Source organism: Stegastes partitus, unplaced genomic scaffold (genome assembly GCF_000690725.1).
Source record: "Stegastes partitus isolate 25-593 unplaced genomic scaffold, Stegastes_partitus-1.0.2 Scaffold366, whole genome shotgun sequence".
In the NCBI taxonomy this organism is placed as follows: domain Eukaryota; kingdom Metazoa; phylum Chordata; class Actinopteri; family Pomacentridae; genus Stegastes; species Stegastes partitus.
In genome coordinates this window covers 188,550-205,967 of record NW_007578097.1, presented here as the reverse complement: position 1 = coordinate 205,967, position 17,418 = coordinate 188,550, and the positions used below count along the sequence as shown (strand labels likewise).

The window sequence follows — 17,418 nt, the reverse complement described above, 5'->3', positions numbered from 1 at the left end:
TTGTACTATATTAAGACAAGGAAGTGGTTTTGGTTCTGTTCAGTGCTGATGACGGTCACGCAGACATCTGTGGGGCAACAGAGTATAAAAAGTGGTCGAATAGCACACTTGTTCTAACTTAAATAACCTTAATAATTGCCAGTTAAACTAACGTGCAAAATTCCACAGTGTCCTCAATCCAACAATAACAAAAAAAATCTACAAAAAAACACCAAAGTTAGAATTTAAAGACAAACAGTGAAATTGCAAGTTGCGCTGCTTTGCACTCTTTTATTTTTGGAAACAGCTTTGCATCTGAGTCCTGTCACCGACCACAGAGGCTGACGTGCTGATGACCATTTTACATGCGTACATGCGCCGTGGTCAGTGTCATCTGCATATTTTGGTCCAAGCCACGAATGCTCTTCTTAATTATAGTCTCTGTTTAATGTTATAGGCCAATAGAAAGGCCTTTAGATGCTCAGTGGAAATGCTGCAACCCGTTCGCAGATATATCAGGTTTAAATATACTCTGTTCAGAAACAACATTCAAACCATCATAGCAGGTGCATACATGGTCAGCTCATTATGATGCAATGTTCTGCTGGGAAACCTTGGTTCCTGACGTTCGTATGGATGGTACTTTGGCAGGTGCACCCACCCAAACCTTGTTGCAAAGGCCCTCCTCTACACCAGTGCCCTCAGCTAGCAAGACAACGTATCCCCAACGTTAGCCAGAACTGCTCAGGAATGGCTCCACTGAGGGCCCAAGGTGTTGATCTGGCCTCTGAACTCCCCACATCGTAATACAACTGAGCATCCACATGATGCACCTGAACAAACTCAATACAAGAAAGCCTCAACCTGCTACCAACAGCACCCAAAGGACACTATAGGCCACACCCAGGGGTCCTGTGTCCATCCCCGAGCTGCTTTGGTGGCACAAAGAGTTGGTTTTAATGTTGTGGCTAATGGTTTTATATAAGAAGCTGTGAGTAAAATCACTTCTACAAAATCTTCTCTTTTTTTATGTCATTAATTTGCATAGATTGAAAGTGCAGATATTTTAGAAAGTTCCTCTTCTAGTTTCCTCTGTTCCTGTACGTCGACTTTCCCTCGTGGCTTCATTCGTCTGCACCTGCACTTTGGACAGACTCGTAGGGAAATGCTCGATTTGGCAAGTTGCTGCAGATGATAGAAGCAGCGGCATGATGGAGGAGCTACCAAACCCGGCGTTCATGAATCAACACACCCCGTGCTCCACCAGCATCTGTTGTGCAGGTACGGAAGTAAAGACCCTGCAGACTGGAGTGTATAACTCCCTGCTGCTCAGCCTGCTGTGCTGTCGACAATGTCATCATCACGGGCGTCAAAGAAACAACGCAGGATAGAAAAATTGGTGCTAAAAATTACATAAACAGCTGCTTTCTCAAATGCTCAGAGTTAGTTAGATGAAAAAAATATACAGAAATCTGTGCTGAGAATATTAGATGTCTTGTTTTTTGGGGTTTTTTTTTTTAGAGGTAAGGGTGACAGCAAGGTTACAGGTGTGCCATAAGTAACGTTCTAAATTACTATGGCTGATTCCTTTAAAGAAACAAGATAATATGTTTGCTTTCACATTGTTAGAGGTCAGAGATGCTGATTACATGTCAGCATTTATCCACATTTTGTCCTGTAAACATACAAGATTTACATTTTTGCTCAAACAAAAATCATTCTAAAAAATTTCCCAGCACACTTAGAACTTCAAAACTGACCTATATACATGATACTGAGAGTTAATTCAGCTTCTATCCTTGATGCTGATTTCATTTGATTGAGGAGAAATGCATCATCAGGCTAAATATGCATGAAAGAGAAGTGAGAACTGAAGGAACGCAGCTGACTTCATTTCAAAAGCCCCACACCTTCCCCCGAGTGACGGAAAGTCCCATTTGTCAGTAATAACACTCGCTGTGTATTTATGGTGGATGTGTGTGCTTGTGTGCACGTGTATGCCCCTCTTTCTTTCTTCTTTTCTTTCTTTTTTTTTTTGTTCGTTCGGTACCTTCACTTCTATAAATAGCTGACTCGCTGGCTGCGATGTTGGACAGCTTCATTAAGGACAATCCCAAGGTCATCAATTGATGGCTGACAGTTGTAGCAGTGGGCTCAGCAAATGTCAAAATGGCCTCCAGAAAGCTCTCTCTCTCCTTTTCTCTCTCTCTCTCTCCGACTCCCTCCTTCACCCTGGTTACACAACATAATTGTGAGGATGTATGTGTGATGGTGCTTTAGCTTTTGTTACTATTATCACCCTGCACATTTTAAGACAAGCGATTCCGTCCACTGCTTGTGAACGTAGCACTGCTTAATCATCAGATCCCAAAACTTGAGTAACAGAGAATGACGAAAATCGAACAAATGACTAATTGTCATTCTGCGACTGGCCTCCCAGTAATGGAAACAGTTTCCACTCACCAAATGCTGGTCATGTGGTCCAGTACCAGTTGGAGTCAAAGAGCTTTTAGTAGCAGTGGAGGATACAAGGTCCCCTCTTTTCCACTGGATTGATACCAGTATACAGAAATCCATCCATCATTCTTTTTGACTCAAAGCCACACTTCAGATGCAACCTTACAGATAACAGGTTCCAAGGACTGAATGCAAGCGGTATTTCTCATTTTCATGACAGCTCCCAATGTCGTATATTATAAACTTTCAAAGTATTTATTACTGGAAAAACTGCCAAAGCATAAAGGTGGGGGAAAAAAACACTCTTTTTTTCTGAACCTTTATAAAGGATTGCCTATGCAGTTTGTCCACTTCTCCTCTAGATTACAAGTGTGCATAAATATGCAGCAACAAAAAGGTCAATTTAAATGAAAGTAGTGCTACTTCCTGTATGGTATCACTTCTAAACCTGATAATGTGCTGTTATGTGGTGGAGCAGACTGTGTTTAAGTTGACTCACTCAAGTGTTTAAGTGGCTTTCAGGTGTAGGAAACAGCAACTTACATTCAAGATGATAGAAAGGCGACTCTCTCAAGCCTTACATTATACACAAATGAAAACATTTCTTTAAAAGATTAGTTTTTAGCACATGGATCTAACAGTACAGACGGACAAGAAAGAAATTAGATGCAACAACTGGTCCAACAGTCTAATAGGGGTCTTGGCTGCTGAGGGTTTTTATCAGCCGCACAGCGTCGCCTGAACCGCTTGGCCATCAGGTCGCCCCAGATATGAGCGAGCCTAATGTGAAATGTGCACATCTGTAATAACAAGCAGTTCTGCCTCTCAGTGTGGGTTCAAAATATAAGGACAGATGGTGACCACTATTACTTTGTGTTGGGTCTTTATGCCACCTAGAGGCAAAATGGGATTTTGATTATTGTGCAGCTGCTACAAGCTTGTACTTATAACATTCTACAGAAATGAGCATGAAGGTTCATTACTGACCTTGGAAACAGCAGTTTATAAAGAAAAAAATGTGATTTAATCTGGATGTGGTGCTGTTTCCTGTTATTTGTATCAATTTTTCTTATTTTTTTGGGACATTTTTTGTTGATGCTCTCCGGGATCATCACCGTGGGGTCTGTCTGCCTTTAGTTTGGTCTTCAGCAAGTGGAATGCAGCTCAACCAGACTGAGATCAGGTGATTGAATCCCACCTCTTCATCCTTAAAAGCTCTTCGGTTGCTTCGAGGATCGCTGTCGTGCTGAACGGTGAAACATCATCCACTGGATTTTGTTATAGCTGAATGTGAGCACACAGAACGCTCCGGTATACCTCCATTATTCCTCTTGTTGCTTCAGTGTAATCATCACATCAATATATGTCGTTACATACGTGAAGAAGCCATGACAGAATCACGAGAACACGGCAGACTTTCCTCTCTCCAGCATTTTGCTAGAGGTTGATTTTTCTTTGATCAGTCCATGAGACGCCATGCTTTGTGTATCCTCGTGAAGGTCGTGTCAGCGTGACCTCTCTGCAGGAGGCTGCATTGTGTAGCAAATCCTCTGAGGTCAATGTCAGTTCGTCCTCTTTTGATCGTCGACAAGGAAACTGGAGATCATGCTTGACTCTCTGCGCCCTCACACAAGAGTTTTTCTGGCAACTAAAAGGCTGGAAAATCATTCCAGTGTCAAAAGGGCTTAATCTCTCACACACACTTGTTAAAGGCCTGATGTAAACCAACTCGAGCTAGAGGCTGAATTGATTGTTTAGTGCAGTTTACATTATTTTATATGCTGAGGTAGAGACTGCAGAATGAAATCATGTGTAACTATTGAAAAACTTGAACATGTGATTTAGCCTTTATGTGTAAACTGAAGAAAGTTTTATATCATTTTCACATTTCTTCTGTTTGCTAATTATTTCCTATGTATACGTAAAACATTTTAGCACAAGTTCATAATAATCTTTCTAATTTGACACAAATTATTATCATACGCCTGCAGTGCATACTGGAACTGCAGTGGTGGAAGAAGTATTTAGATCCTTTACTAAAGTAAAAGCATCAATACAGAAAAGTTAAAAGTAAGTTTAGTAGGACTACAGCAATATTAGTACCAAAATGCAGTAAAGTATAAGTTCTGGTTTGGTTCTTCTGACTGATATGGTAGAATATAAATGACACGATGAGATTAATAATAACGAAGCATCAGTGTGTCAGCAGCATGATAATGTATCTGCTGCAGGTGGAACCAGTTTGAACTACTTTATCTATAGTTTTACATAGTGGGACGCCAGATAGATATGAGAGGAAAGAGGAAAAACATTATTTCTGACAAACAAATCTATATCTAATCTTCCTTTTCCTCCATCTTTTGATTCTTGTAGCGTTAAACGGTCACTTAAACATTAACTGGAATGAAACCGTGCAAGAAGAAACTAAAGAAATCACAATTAAAAAGCTGTTAACATCTGAAATGTGACCCAGACTACACTCTGCTTTGTTGCTTTAATCTTTAACAATGTGTTGCATTTTAATTTATTGATATATTATCCATTAAAAAAAAGCCGTCAGATAAATGTAGTGGAGTAAAAAGTCCAGTATTTCCCTTCATAAGTTTTTCATAATTGTACTTCAGGACTTGAGTAAATGTGCTTAGTAACTTTATACTAATGCTCAAATATGATATCTACTTATAATGTCTGCTATGATGGGTTCCGTTTGTTATATCAGCTGCAATACAATAAGACTACCTACTCTGTTGTTACATGACAAGCCTCATTTTATTGTCTTCCATGGATGAAAACAGAAACTGCGTGTACAGAATGGTAATCACATGCAATACAAAAATATGAATTTTTACAATAACATAAAAAACATGTATTGGCCCATTCTAAAAAATTGTACAGCTTTTATACAGTCCTTTTTTTTATACATGAAAAAAATATAAATATATATATATACACATCTGTAATAGCCATAGCAGTACCTATTCAAAAATGTCGTGATGTATTTTACATATAAAATGTTTGTACAAATATTAGAAGAATCAATGTTAATTTGCTATACATTAAATAATGTATGTACATTACATACCATTGGATTTGCAACACAACATTTACTGCAATCTTCGACAAAAGAAAAAAAAAAAAGAAACAAACAAAAAAAAAAAACCCTACATGTTCCAACACAGTACGCTCACTCAGTCGCACGTGCACCCACACGAAACACATAAATACAAGCACGCCAACTGAAGCCAGCAACCACAAACGGTAAACACAAGCGCGCACGAGAGGTACTGTTTAAGGAAGATATAGGACACTTTTGCGCCAGTTTCCTGATTTATCTTTATCTTTTTTTTTTTTGCGCAGAGAATGAACTCACTCAACTCCTTGAAAGAAGTAACTCATATTCTTTTAAGGTGCACTTTACACTTCAACAGATGGACATTATTATTTGAACAAAAAAAAAAGAAGAAGTTTTTAATCATAAATAGCCAGTAGTATTCTATTCCTGTGTTGATTTCCCCTATTTCTTTTCACTTCCCTTGTCGTTGAGCAACTCCTCATCAGTGCCCTGTTCTCAAATGCGTCCATTAAACAGTGAATTTACCAGATTACGCTCCAAAAACCGACAACATGTATCACACATCATCATCACTCTGCCCAAGCCTCTCCTGAAGAGAAAATAAAACACTGCAAATATGACCATTCAAAACCCAAACTAAATCACACACACAAAAAATAAAGAGTTCATGATTTTATGTTTTTTTTTTTTCCTGCTGACAAAGTGCATATTGCGTCTAGACACGGGCTGGCGAATATCTCCGCACATGCCGTCACGCAACCCTTTTTTTTTTTTTTACGAAACCGAAGGGAAGAGGAGGCAGTCGGTTTGAGAGCATCACTCAAGCAGCCTGTCAACACGCGTGTCAAAACCCTCGGGGAAAACGTAGATAAATGAAGCGGTCCATTTTGGTCGTAGGGTCCATTTTATGTCCAGCGGTGTGTGTTTATATGTGTGTGTTTGAAAGAGGCGGAGGGGGGGGGGAAGGAAAAAAAAAAAGAGTCATGTGGTCAGGACCCCCCGAGGAGAACAACCACATCGCAGCAGCACAGAAGAAGGAGGTGAGCAGGAGGCTGAGGACAGGGCAGCCATCAGCAGGCACAGACCACAGCGCACCAGTCAGTCCCAGCATAGACACCACAAGCCAGTTATTCATGAGTCCCGAATGAACAAAACCAAAAAAAGGGAAGGCAAAGGGAGATATTAGAAAGGATGGAGGGGGGAAAGAGCTGGCCGGTGGCCGTTCCCCCACCCCCCATCCCCGGCCTGCCACAGCTCGGTCCACCGATCCTCTCCTCCGAACAAGAAAAACTGGTTAGACATGGAAGATCAGACTGTGGATTAGTGGAAGCAGTGCCTTGTTTCAGGCAGAGGCAATGCTTTTGATCAATCCCGTAAGAGTTAAGGATTCAGGAGCATGCAAGGCAGACCCAGGCTTTTTTTTTTGTTTGTTTGTTTTTGTTTTGCATTGCTTATGTTTCAGAGCGACTGCTACAACCTAGATTAGAAAAGAGAAACAGAAACAAAAGGGGGAGAAAAGAGCAAAAAGGAAAACACAAACGTTAGACGGTTAGTGAAAGTTTTAACAGGCTTACATTGAGAAAAACAAAGCATCATTTGAAAAGCAGCAAGATATCTGACACACACGCACATGTAGATTAGTTCAAGTCAACAAAGGAATTGTTTCATAATCTTATGATCCTTTTATGACCGAGCTTTGGATTGTTTTCTTGCTGGTGTGTCTGCTGTCGTAATGTCAACCAGCTGTGTGGAACTGGCATTTAACCGTACGAGGATCAATAGCGAAGCCCTCGACTACTAGTAGTCTTGAAGCAAATGCAATAAAGGTGTGTGGAAAAAAATAAAATAAACACAAGATAAAAAAAAGCAGAGAAAAGTGGGAAACGCGGCGTGGCAGTGGAGCCGTGATGAAGTCATGTAGATAAAACAGAAGATGCGTGAAGTGGAAAAGCTGGTCTGAGTTGGAAAGATGATGAAATCCAATGTGGTGCAGAAATGTGCAGGATTATGGAGCAAATGATTTTCACAAAACTCTACTTTTTGTACAACTGGGTTTGGAACTTTGGGTTGTTACTCTAAACTTCAGACGGCATGTCCCAGATTTAAACTCAACCAGTTATGGGTCTGGCTGATTACTGGATTTGATTTTCTGCATTTTTTCTCATTACTGGTACCATTATGTCCTCTTTAACAGATTAAAGTTTTCAAAGCACTGTGTAGGCTCTGATGCTGCCACCTCAGCCTGTTTATAGTCACTATCAACACTAAAGCTCTCTTTTAGTTAAAGCATAAATAAACAAAAGGCCTTTTTTGGGTTATTTTAAACTTTGATGCCACGATTTTCATTTTTGCTGCAGATGTACATCAATGATAGCTCTCCTTGATGACTAATAATCAGTACTGGTCCTGAAAAAGTTCAGTTGGCCCCTAATTTATACCTAGGTGACAGCAAGTAAAGTGATTAAAGAAGTGTGCAACTCTATGTCTGTGTCGTAAAAGTCACTCGTCCCGTCCCTGGCAGCCTTGTTTGTAAGGAACTTATAAATTGCTATGACAACAACCCGCTACAGCGCCACAGTCTGCTGCTCACATATCAAAACTCTACATATATGAGACAGTGACGGTTAAGCCCCGTGACACCTTTTACTGTCAAAACCGCGTCATTTCAGACGAGAGCATTGTGTGACGAAGAATAAATTAAACTTTAAAAGTCACATTTACATATATACACCACGAAGTTCACATTTCGTCTGAGAGCGAGCAACAGCCGAGCCGAGAGGAGCTCTGCTTTGTTGTGGTGACAAAGTGCAATTTATATCAGACAAATACCCATTTATGAATCTTATTTATACATAAATAAGTCTGTGCGACCATCAGGCTGAAAACAACTCTGCTTCAATCTCATATTGTTTTGAGTTTGGAATCAAAGACTAAGAGGATCATCGCTGACAGAACATTGTACCACAAGAACATACACAATTAGAAATATAGATTTTTTTGTGGTTTTCACGTATCCAGTGTCTTCACATCCTCCTCCATTTCTAGGATACCTACTCTGCAGACTTCCAGAAGTGTCCGGGGTGCGACAGCCTGCGGTTGAGTTTGGGCAGCTTCTCCAGCATGTCGGCCAGCTGGGTGAAGGTCGGCCTCTCTCTCAGGTCGTACGCCCAGCAGGCAGAGAGGATCTCCTGAGGAAGGAAACCGCTCAGGTTCAATGCGCCTGGCAAAGCACCGACTCATGCACTCACTGCACCGTGGACTATGATTGAAAAAGTTTCGCAACATCCTGATATCTCTGCACCACTAGAGCATGATTATACAAGCCGAATAAACATCTGCTTTTGTGAATGACTGAAACACCACTCACAGTGACCTCCTTGCCCAGGCTGATCTCCGCCAAAACCTTCTTTATGCCCTCTCCGCTCCCCACCTGCCAGATGGTAGCTTCCACATGCTGGTTGGTGATTGGCCAGTCCCTAGCTTGAAGCTCATACCAAATCGTGCTTCAAGTGAGGGGGTGAAGGAGAAGAGTGATTATTCTGTCAGAAGGTGACCTCTATTCTCAGTCAGAAACAGGTCACAAGAGCTTAAACTTAAATTAACAAAGTGTGTGTGCAGGACTCACCCGAAGGCGTACACATCCGCCGCGGTGGAAAATGGAAGGCGGTCCTCGTTGTTACCTGGGCTCATCCTACGCACAATCTCTGGCGCGAGATAACAAATCCAGCCATGTGGAAGTTTTAGTTTATTCTCCCGCCTGGAATAAAAGGCACGGTTTTCGGTAACGAATCAAATGGATTGGAAAATCTGAGTGGAAAGATCCATTAACCGGAGTGGAAAATGCATTAACTAAATGCAGCACAACTCCCAACTACAAAAGCGCCCTTCATGAAATCACACAACGAAGCGAGAGCAAAAAATTAGCCAGCTGTATGTTCAAAAACGCACTTCAAACAACGAGAGGGTGAAGAAAATAACTCTGAAATTTACAATCGGGAGTCTTCTGTCTTTGCAAAAAAAAAGACATAAAAAATGCTGGCTGACAGGGGAGATGGATGCCTGCAGGACTACCACTGTGGACCTCAGCAATTATTACAAATCACTGGACCTCTCCAGGTAATAGCAGTGTGGTGCGAACACTACTTTAGCTGAGGTTGTGTTTTTAAAGTCTCTCGAGTGGCGTTTCTTACCTCCCCTCCTGAACGACTCCAGAGATCCCAAACAGCCCGAAGTCTGTGATCACGACTTTATTGGTGTCGTGAAAAACGTTCTTTGATTTCAAGTCTTTGTGAACAATGCCTTTGGCGTGCAGATAGCCCATTCCCTGCATCAGGAGGCAAACAGAGGCATTACTGGTATTTTTCTGCTATATTTATACTCGATATCCTATACGTTGCATCTTTAAATGATGGTCTGAATTCTTCCAAATGCATAAATATAAAAGTCAGTAAATACCTTTACGATCTCCTGAGCGATTTGTCTCGTCTTGTTAATATCCAAAGTGTTTTTAGTGTCTCGAACAACCGAATACAGCGTCCTTCCTTTGCAAAAACTGTAATGGAACAAGAAGAGAATGAAAAGATCTTATTGAGCGAAGCATATTTATTTGTGTCGGAGGCGTGTTTGGTGTTTCTGCTCTCACCTGGTGATGATGGCGAGGTGGGGTGGAGCCATGCAGGCCCCCATGAACAGAACCACGTTCTCGTGCCTGGTCTGCCTGTAGTTCATCACCTCCTTTTTAAACAGCTTTAGATGGTCCTGATTGTTCCCATCGATCTCAAGAAGTCGGATGGCTACCTCACCGTGCCACCGACCCTTATGTACTTTGCCCCAGCGGCCCTGAATAAACGAAAAAACAAACTAATTACAGCTGTGCTCCCTCAGAGTACAACACAGGATTCATCTGTAAGTCACGTTCCTCACCTTTCCTATGAGTTCTCCGAGGTCCAGCTGCTCAAACGGGATGTCCCACTCCTGCAGGTAGACACTGGTCTGGCTGGCCTTGCGGGAGATGGGGCCTTTCCACTGGTTTCCCCGAGAGCTGGGCAGATCATCCAGCTCGTCGCACTCGCCGTCTGAGCACACGTTCATCCTGATCTCCTCCCTGTCGTCGTCGTCATCCTCGTCGTCTTCGTCGTCATCTTCCCCCTCGTCATCGTTCTCATCATCTTCTTCGTCATTCTCGTCTTCTGCTTCAGGGTCTTCATCTTCAACTTCAATGTCCTCATCCCCTTCCTGTAACAGCACATGATGGGTTGTTTTGTACAGTGGAAACCACCGCTGACTTGTTGAAGTGTTGTTTTTTGTTCTCTGCCTTTACATTTGTGTGGTTGTCTCAGATGATGATCAAATGAATACAATAAAAACCCTAGCACATTACAATTCAATCTAATAAACAAATGTAGCACATGAATGAAGTCTTTCTGTCCATAAATTCAGCTTTCTTATGTTTTTTTGACGTCCTTTGCTTAAGTACAAATAAAAATAAATATTCCACAACACACGAAAAATTGCAGCATTTTAAAAACTTACTTCAGTAAAACGATGTTATTGACAAAATGTACATATCAGTGCACTTATTCTGCAGTAGAATGTGTCCTTTCACTGTTTTATTGTTATTTATGATGTGTGTGTTGCACTCTATTGCTGTAGATGTGCAAATTTGGACTCCTTTACATACTGTTAGACTAGTTTAATCTGCAGAAAAGCATTATATTCCATAAAATTGTCACATGTTTGAAGCATTGCTGTGCTGTGGGAACTTTTCATCTTTGTGAATGGATTTTGCAGCAAATGCAAGAAGAGATATAAACGTTTATTTGGCCTAAGATGCAGGAGAATTTTCGCATACAATACAGAAACACTTTATTCTTTTATCAGAAATGTTTAAAATGTCCACATTTGGGTTTTTTTACTGAATAGGAAGGGCATGCATTTCTTTTTGTGGAACGTTTTTAGGTAAATGTAGTGGAGTTAAAAGTATTTTCTTCTGTGATAAAGCCTAGAAGAATTCTAAAAGTGGTAAGTAAAAAGAAATAATTAAGTACAAGTACGTCGACTTGAGTAAAAAGTTACAGACTACCACGGCCAGTTTTCTTGGACAGATGACGGTATCAGTCTCCAAAAATTTAACAGAATATAATGTACGATACATTTCATGCGTATGACTCTGAGCAGCCTCACAGTCAGAGAAGACTGAAAGAAAACAGTAATCACCTCTTCGTCTTCATCCTCTACCAGCTCAGCATGTATGTCATCCGCTGATTGCTCTATCTCATTGCTGTGACACAGAAAAGTCATATCAGAGGAGGCTGAATGCAAGAAAAAACGGAATTATTAAACTATTGCAAAACGGAAATATCTTACACTGTGTCTTGGAGGACATCAGAGTGCAAATTTACAGGACTGGAAACATCTGTAAAGGAAAAAAAAAAAAAAAAGTGGTTTAAGCAGGAAGCTAAAGACCACAACTTCTGTCCTCCTTGTTTTTTCTCTCCTGCTACCGTTAGGAAACCTTCACCACACACAGAACACGACCATGCAATGTCCCACGACTGCCAGCAGATGGCGTCAACGCGTTACTTTACAATCCCAGTGCAGACACGGTGAAAGATAACCAGGCAAACAAACATTTAGGAGACATAGAAAGCTGCAGGAGATCCAAAGGTTTGCACAGTGGGATGATGGGATGGCAACAATGTATTACGACACTATGGGACAGTCAACTCACCGGGGAAGATAAACTGCTGTCTATGCTGAAAGTAACAGGCAGCTTTTGTGGAAAAAAAAAAAAAAAGACAGGAGGAAAAGACAGAGAAGTGTGGCGGGGAGAGAAACTCTTGGTTAGAGAAGCTTTGAATTAAGAGCACAGCTCAGTGTTAGTAGCATTTATAGAAATAGAAGGAGGTTAGAAGTGTGTGTCAGCTTTGTACTATTATTAATATGTTATTACACATTATTAAACAGGAAAACAGCGCTACGGGGCACATTTCAGTCTGTTTGTCAGTGTTTGTCTGGCTAACTACAGTTGTAGATTTCCCCTCCTGTGCATAAACTCACCTGGGAAGTTGAAGCGGCTGTCCCGGTGGCCTTTGGGTGACGGGTTGGGCGGCGGAGTGGCGCTGGGGGGGTTGCTCTGCTGGAAGGGTGCCGGTGAGGAAGGTGTGGATGAGGTGGTGGAGGACGGATTGCTGCTGGAGTCCAGCTGGTTGAGCACCGGAGGATGATCCTGGAGGCACAGGAAGGGACGTGATATCATTTAAGATCACCTTTACAATCCCACCGCTTTGTTTTTACTTTCATTTGCGACTGTAGCAATCAGACACGATTTCAAGTTAAATCTTCTTGATTGCACTATGGCAGCAAGAAAAAGCACTCGAAAGCATAACATTTGGGAGAGCACTGCTTATCTTTGCAATGTTACGCAAGAGCAGATGGTGGTGAGACTGAAGAGCAGATGACAAAAATCACTTGAGGAATTATTTGTCTTTTCTCTCTAAAACAAACTCTGGTTATCTGTGTGACGGGAAATCTGACAAATAAAGCCTTCATTTTCATAAAGTGCCAATGAAGAGGCTCTAGTCTGCCACTTGAGTGGCTCTTGCATAGCTCATATCATAGTATCATATTAATTAATCTGACAATATTTCAATTCGGCTTAGATAATATTCGCTGTAATGCAGAACTCCTCCGTTTTACCTTTTTCGTAATGGCCTTTGGTAGCGTGCCAAACTGCGGCGCTTCTGACGGTCGGTCCACAGGGTTGTTTATATCAGAGGGAACTGACTCCGTCCTCCGAATTTTGGTGACTGCAGGAGAAATTGATAACATCACACGTGCGTGAATGCAAAATAGCTGGCGCTCATCAACTGCGGACTGAGGATGAAACAAAACTCACTTGGTAGAAAGGAGATTCTGCAGGATGGAGCTTCCTTAGTGCATTTGTTGTGGCACTTTAATCTGCACAGAAAGTGGGCAGCACATGAGATTCTTGGTACCAATTAGCATGTGGCAGCGAGAACACTTGTCGAGTCCAGAACAAGATTACAGTTCCATCCACACGAATACAAAAATGCCATTTTAAAATGAAAAAGGATCTGTGTGCAGAAACAACCTCCGTTTATACAAACATGCCTGAAAACACACATCACATGACCACTGAGTGATGCAGGTGTAAACAGACAGTAGATGGTTGATCGCTTAGTTGTAGAAAATGGGGCTTGAAAGAGGAACCGCAACGGTGAAAATGAAGACGAGAGATTTCAAACTAGATGGAACTGTTATTGGAAAGCAATTCATTATTTGTATGGAATGAACCACTGGTAGGCAGATGTCTGTGTTATCCTCCAAAAAAACAAAAAAAGGGTCAGATGATAGCTGAATCAAGACAGGACACATGAGACTCAACGTTTTACTAATTTCCTCTGTCCTCCTATTCGTGACCTGGAAATCAATCTTGGTGCACCATCACAAATGATGCTAAACTCCTAACACTGGAGGATGGAGGCGGCCTGTCTGAGGAGCTACGAGCAAGGACCCATAACATAAAGGAGCAGGAGTGACGCGTGTGTTTAAAATGTATATCACTCGATTATAAAACATGTCGCTCTTCATTTGCGTAGTTCTCATTTGTGAGCCACAATTCTCTTCTTCATTGAAATAAAAACAAAAAAATAAGTTACCATGAACACTGTTGAGCTCGTCTGACAGATATCATGAAATACAGTGGTAGGTTATAAAAAGCTAAATAAAACAATGTCACATTTATGGTGGAGTACGAGGACTAATAAACCCAATCTGAAAACAAACATGGACATCATGGTCTCACGCTTGCCCACTTCAGAGGTCCTAAAATGTTGGAGTAGCGTAGACGCCAGACATAAACGTTATAAAAGTTATGAGTTTCTAAACAAAAATGTGCACTAGCGTGGACGAAACTCCAGTCAAGGAGCGCCTCTAAAAAAATCACACAGTCGAGGAACAAATCCTGACTCGGCTTTCTCGTGCTACCTTTTCACCGTCTCCGCCAACAGCAACAAAAATAGTCAAAGTTGAGCGAAGTGTCCTTTAAATAGAAAGCACTCAACTCACCGACAGTGTTTGCACTTAACCCCAAACATCATGTTCTTCTGGCACACTTGACATGTCTGGGACAACCAGGACTTGGTAGAAAACCTGCACAAACAAAACAGCTTCTGTTAGCTCTCCAGGATTGGATTAGAGCTACTGTTAGTCAGCAATTTATTACAAAAAAATAAAAATGGAGCTTATTTGCTTTACTGTGAGATAAGCTTAGTAAGGATAAAATATATAGTTTGTAAAAGAAAGATCTACCTGTGCGTGACTGCTAGACCTATGTCCCTCCTCACTGCTTGTGGGGAACTGCGATGCACTGCTACATTATCTAGAGAGAGAAAGAAGGAAGAAGGTGGTGGTTGAGAAAGACTGGTATCTAATGTGGGGACACCAGTGAGAAAATGTACAATAAAAAAGCCACATCTGCCTATTTTTAATGTGTCATTAAAACAGGATGCAGAAATGAAAACTTCTGGTCACATTCAATCCCAAACAGACAAGTTTGCACAAGAATACACACTGAATAAAGATGAGAACAGTCATTTCCCAGATCCCACTGTGCAACCAAACCAATAACAGCATTATTAGACAAGTCATACTGGATAGACACCATCATGTAGTCCACAATGTTATGTCTTCAACATGTACAGTGCTTAACAAAGTTATTAAGACCACCTGTCTAATGTGCTTTAATGCGCACTCAGCTATCAGTGTTTTACCTTTTTGAACATGAATGAGGAAACTGAATTCACCTTTTTATACCCAAATGTGAGCCGACTCTCTGAGAAGTCAAAGTAATGAAGCATAACATTCAACCACTAAAACAAAAATGCAAGTAAATATTTGACTTCTTAATCAAGAAATAATAGATTTTTTTGTAAACCAGTAAATCTGAAAATTGACAGATAACAATAATAATTATATTTTAGCATTAAAAATGTAATTTCAGTTAAAGAGTTTCTACAAACTGGTGTGTTAACCATAACAGAAACATAAGAAATGATTTTGGTAATTACCAATGCTGTTATTTTAGAGCAGCTGTGATATAAACCTTACACTGAGTGGTGGTCTAATAAATTTGTCGAGCACTATCATCGATACATAACACGTGCAAATGACTCACTCTTAATTGTGCTGTGCTCCTCCAGCAGGGTGGGCGTTCCAGGGAGGGTGTAAGAAGCTGTGGTGGCGACCGGGGTGACCCCAGGCGTCCGTGCAGACACGACGGGGTAACGAGAAGGCGAGTCCTCACAGCCGTTCCCGTTCACTTGCATGTTCAGGAACAGCTTATTCTTTTTAACACACCTGGAGAGAAACATGGCAACAAAATAAATAAATCCAAGCGTGAGCAGATCCAGTAGGTAAGAAAAAGGAGAGTTTACAGCACAGCAGCTCTGCAGCATCTCTTGCTTTGCTTTACTACACAGCACAGGACAGGTTATGTAAGGAGCAGAGAGCGGCACGTTGGAGTACCTAAATAGTCCTGGCACAGGATAACCAGGGTGACATCCTTAACACCCAGACACAAGTCACAAGGACCGAAGCGTCGAGCGGTGCCAGCTCTGTGCTTTAAGCGCACGTGCACATGTGACAAATCCCCGTTTGAGAAAAGGATCCATTTGTATAATTTCATGCCGAGTTCTGCTCAGACAACTAGCAGACCTGCAACCTGTTTTCAGATTGCTGTTCTAACAAACCGTGGAGTTTGTACAAAGTCAGGATAAACTAGCAGGATCATCTGGGTGTGCGTTAGCTGCTCTGGATCTATGTCAGCCGCATTTATTTCTGCCTTTGCCAGATTTTTTTATTTTTTTTATTTTCCCCCTCCAATAAAGTTTTCCAAAACCAGACAGGATATTATGGATAAACATGAGGCTTGTTTGTGTATGTGCACCTAATCACAACAGAGAGAGAGAGAGAGAGGAAGAGGGAAAATGACTGAGAGAGAGAGAGAGAGAGAGATTGTGTGTCTTGCCACCTCTGAGCATTAGACCTAGGAAATGCTTCCTGTTTTGACATGACTCATAATCTCTGGGAATCTGTGCGGGGATTAGCTCCACTCATACAGTGAGAGCAAAGGAGCAACAGGCTCGATGTGAAAGGATGTGAGAGAGCGAATGTGAGCCTATCTGAGGAAAGCTGCTTCTGTCCTGACATGAGACTGAAATGAGAACGAGACATCGCGCAGATGTTTTGAGTTTGGAGTCGTTTTTTGCGTAACAGAAGTGTTCTCTCGAATATAAAATAAACACAAATTACAATTTTGGAGAAAGATTTGGAAGACTGTACCGAGGTAACATTTTAGAAAGATGGCAGCACTTAGATTTATTCACAATGTCTGAATGCTAGAGCTTAATAGGGCAAAGATTTGGGCCTTTGTGGAAGTTTAAGCATTCATATCATAGGATTTAACGTATTCTTTGTAAACAGTTCATGGAGCTATTTTGTTTTTCTCATTCATGCCTCCCTTCCCTATGTGTGCAGTGCTCATTGGTTGCGGCACTCCCTATCCAAACTGGCTTCTCTTTGTGCCAGACGAAAGGTCTAACACCAAAACGTTGCAAATCAATGCATTTCTGCAAAGCCAGACAGACAGTGTGCGGGAGTATATTTGAAAACTTTCAGATACGCTTGTCTGTCTCCTACGCACCTGTCTCGTGAATAAGACGTGCCAAGAACTCCTTTGTCTTAAAACACTTGGATAGTGCTTGCCAGTTGTGTTGGTGAAGATAAAGAATTATCAAAATGGTCATCAGTTCATTTTGTGTTCATTTTAGATCAACTCATCAGTTTTAAATTAGCAGCAGCTTTACTGGTAGTACAAACAACCAGGG

General features: G+C 41.3%; 1 protein-coding gene across 3 annotated transcripts in view; it reads right to left on the bottom strand.

Moving 5' to 3' along the window:
- Positions 1-5,186: 5,186 nt before the first annotated feature.
- Positions 5,187-17,418, bottom strand: part of ksr1a (kinase suppressor of ras 1a) — a 29,383-nt gene continuing 17,151 nt past the window's right edge. For all 3 annotated transcript variants that reach the window (XM_008284599.1, XM_008284601.1, XM_008284600.1), the window contains exons 5-19: positions 15,708-15,889; positions 14,843-14,912; positions 14,600-14,683; positions 13,407-13,468; positions 13,208-13,317; positions 12,569-12,737; positions 11,876-11,924; positions 11,726-11,789; positions 10,433-10,744; positions 10,152-10,348; positions 9,965-10,061; positions 9,700-9,833; positions 9,135-9,266; positions 8,877-9,012; positions 5,187-8,697 (exon numbers count right to left, since the gene is read on the bottom strand). In XM_008284599.1, coding sequence (XP_008282821.1) covers positions 8,560-8,697; positions 8,877-9,012; positions 9,135-9,266; positions 9,700-9,833; positions 9,965-10,061; positions 10,152-10,348; positions 10,433-10,744; positions 11,726-11,789; positions 11,876-11,924; positions 12,569-12,737; positions 13,208-13,317; positions 13,407-13,468; positions 14,600-14,683; positions 14,843-14,912; positions 15,708-15,889 — 1,936 coding nt within the window. In that variant the 3' untranslated portion in view covers positions 5,187-8,559. The remainder of the gene's footprint in view (positions 8,698-8,876; positions 9,013-9,134; positions 9,267-9,699; positions 9,834-9,964; positions 10,062-10,151; positions 10,349-10,432; positions 10,745-11,725; positions 11,790-11,875; positions 11,925-12,568; positions 12,738-13,207; positions 13,318-13,406; positions 13,469-14,599; positions 14,684-14,842; positions 14,913-15,707; positions 15,890-17,418) is intronic.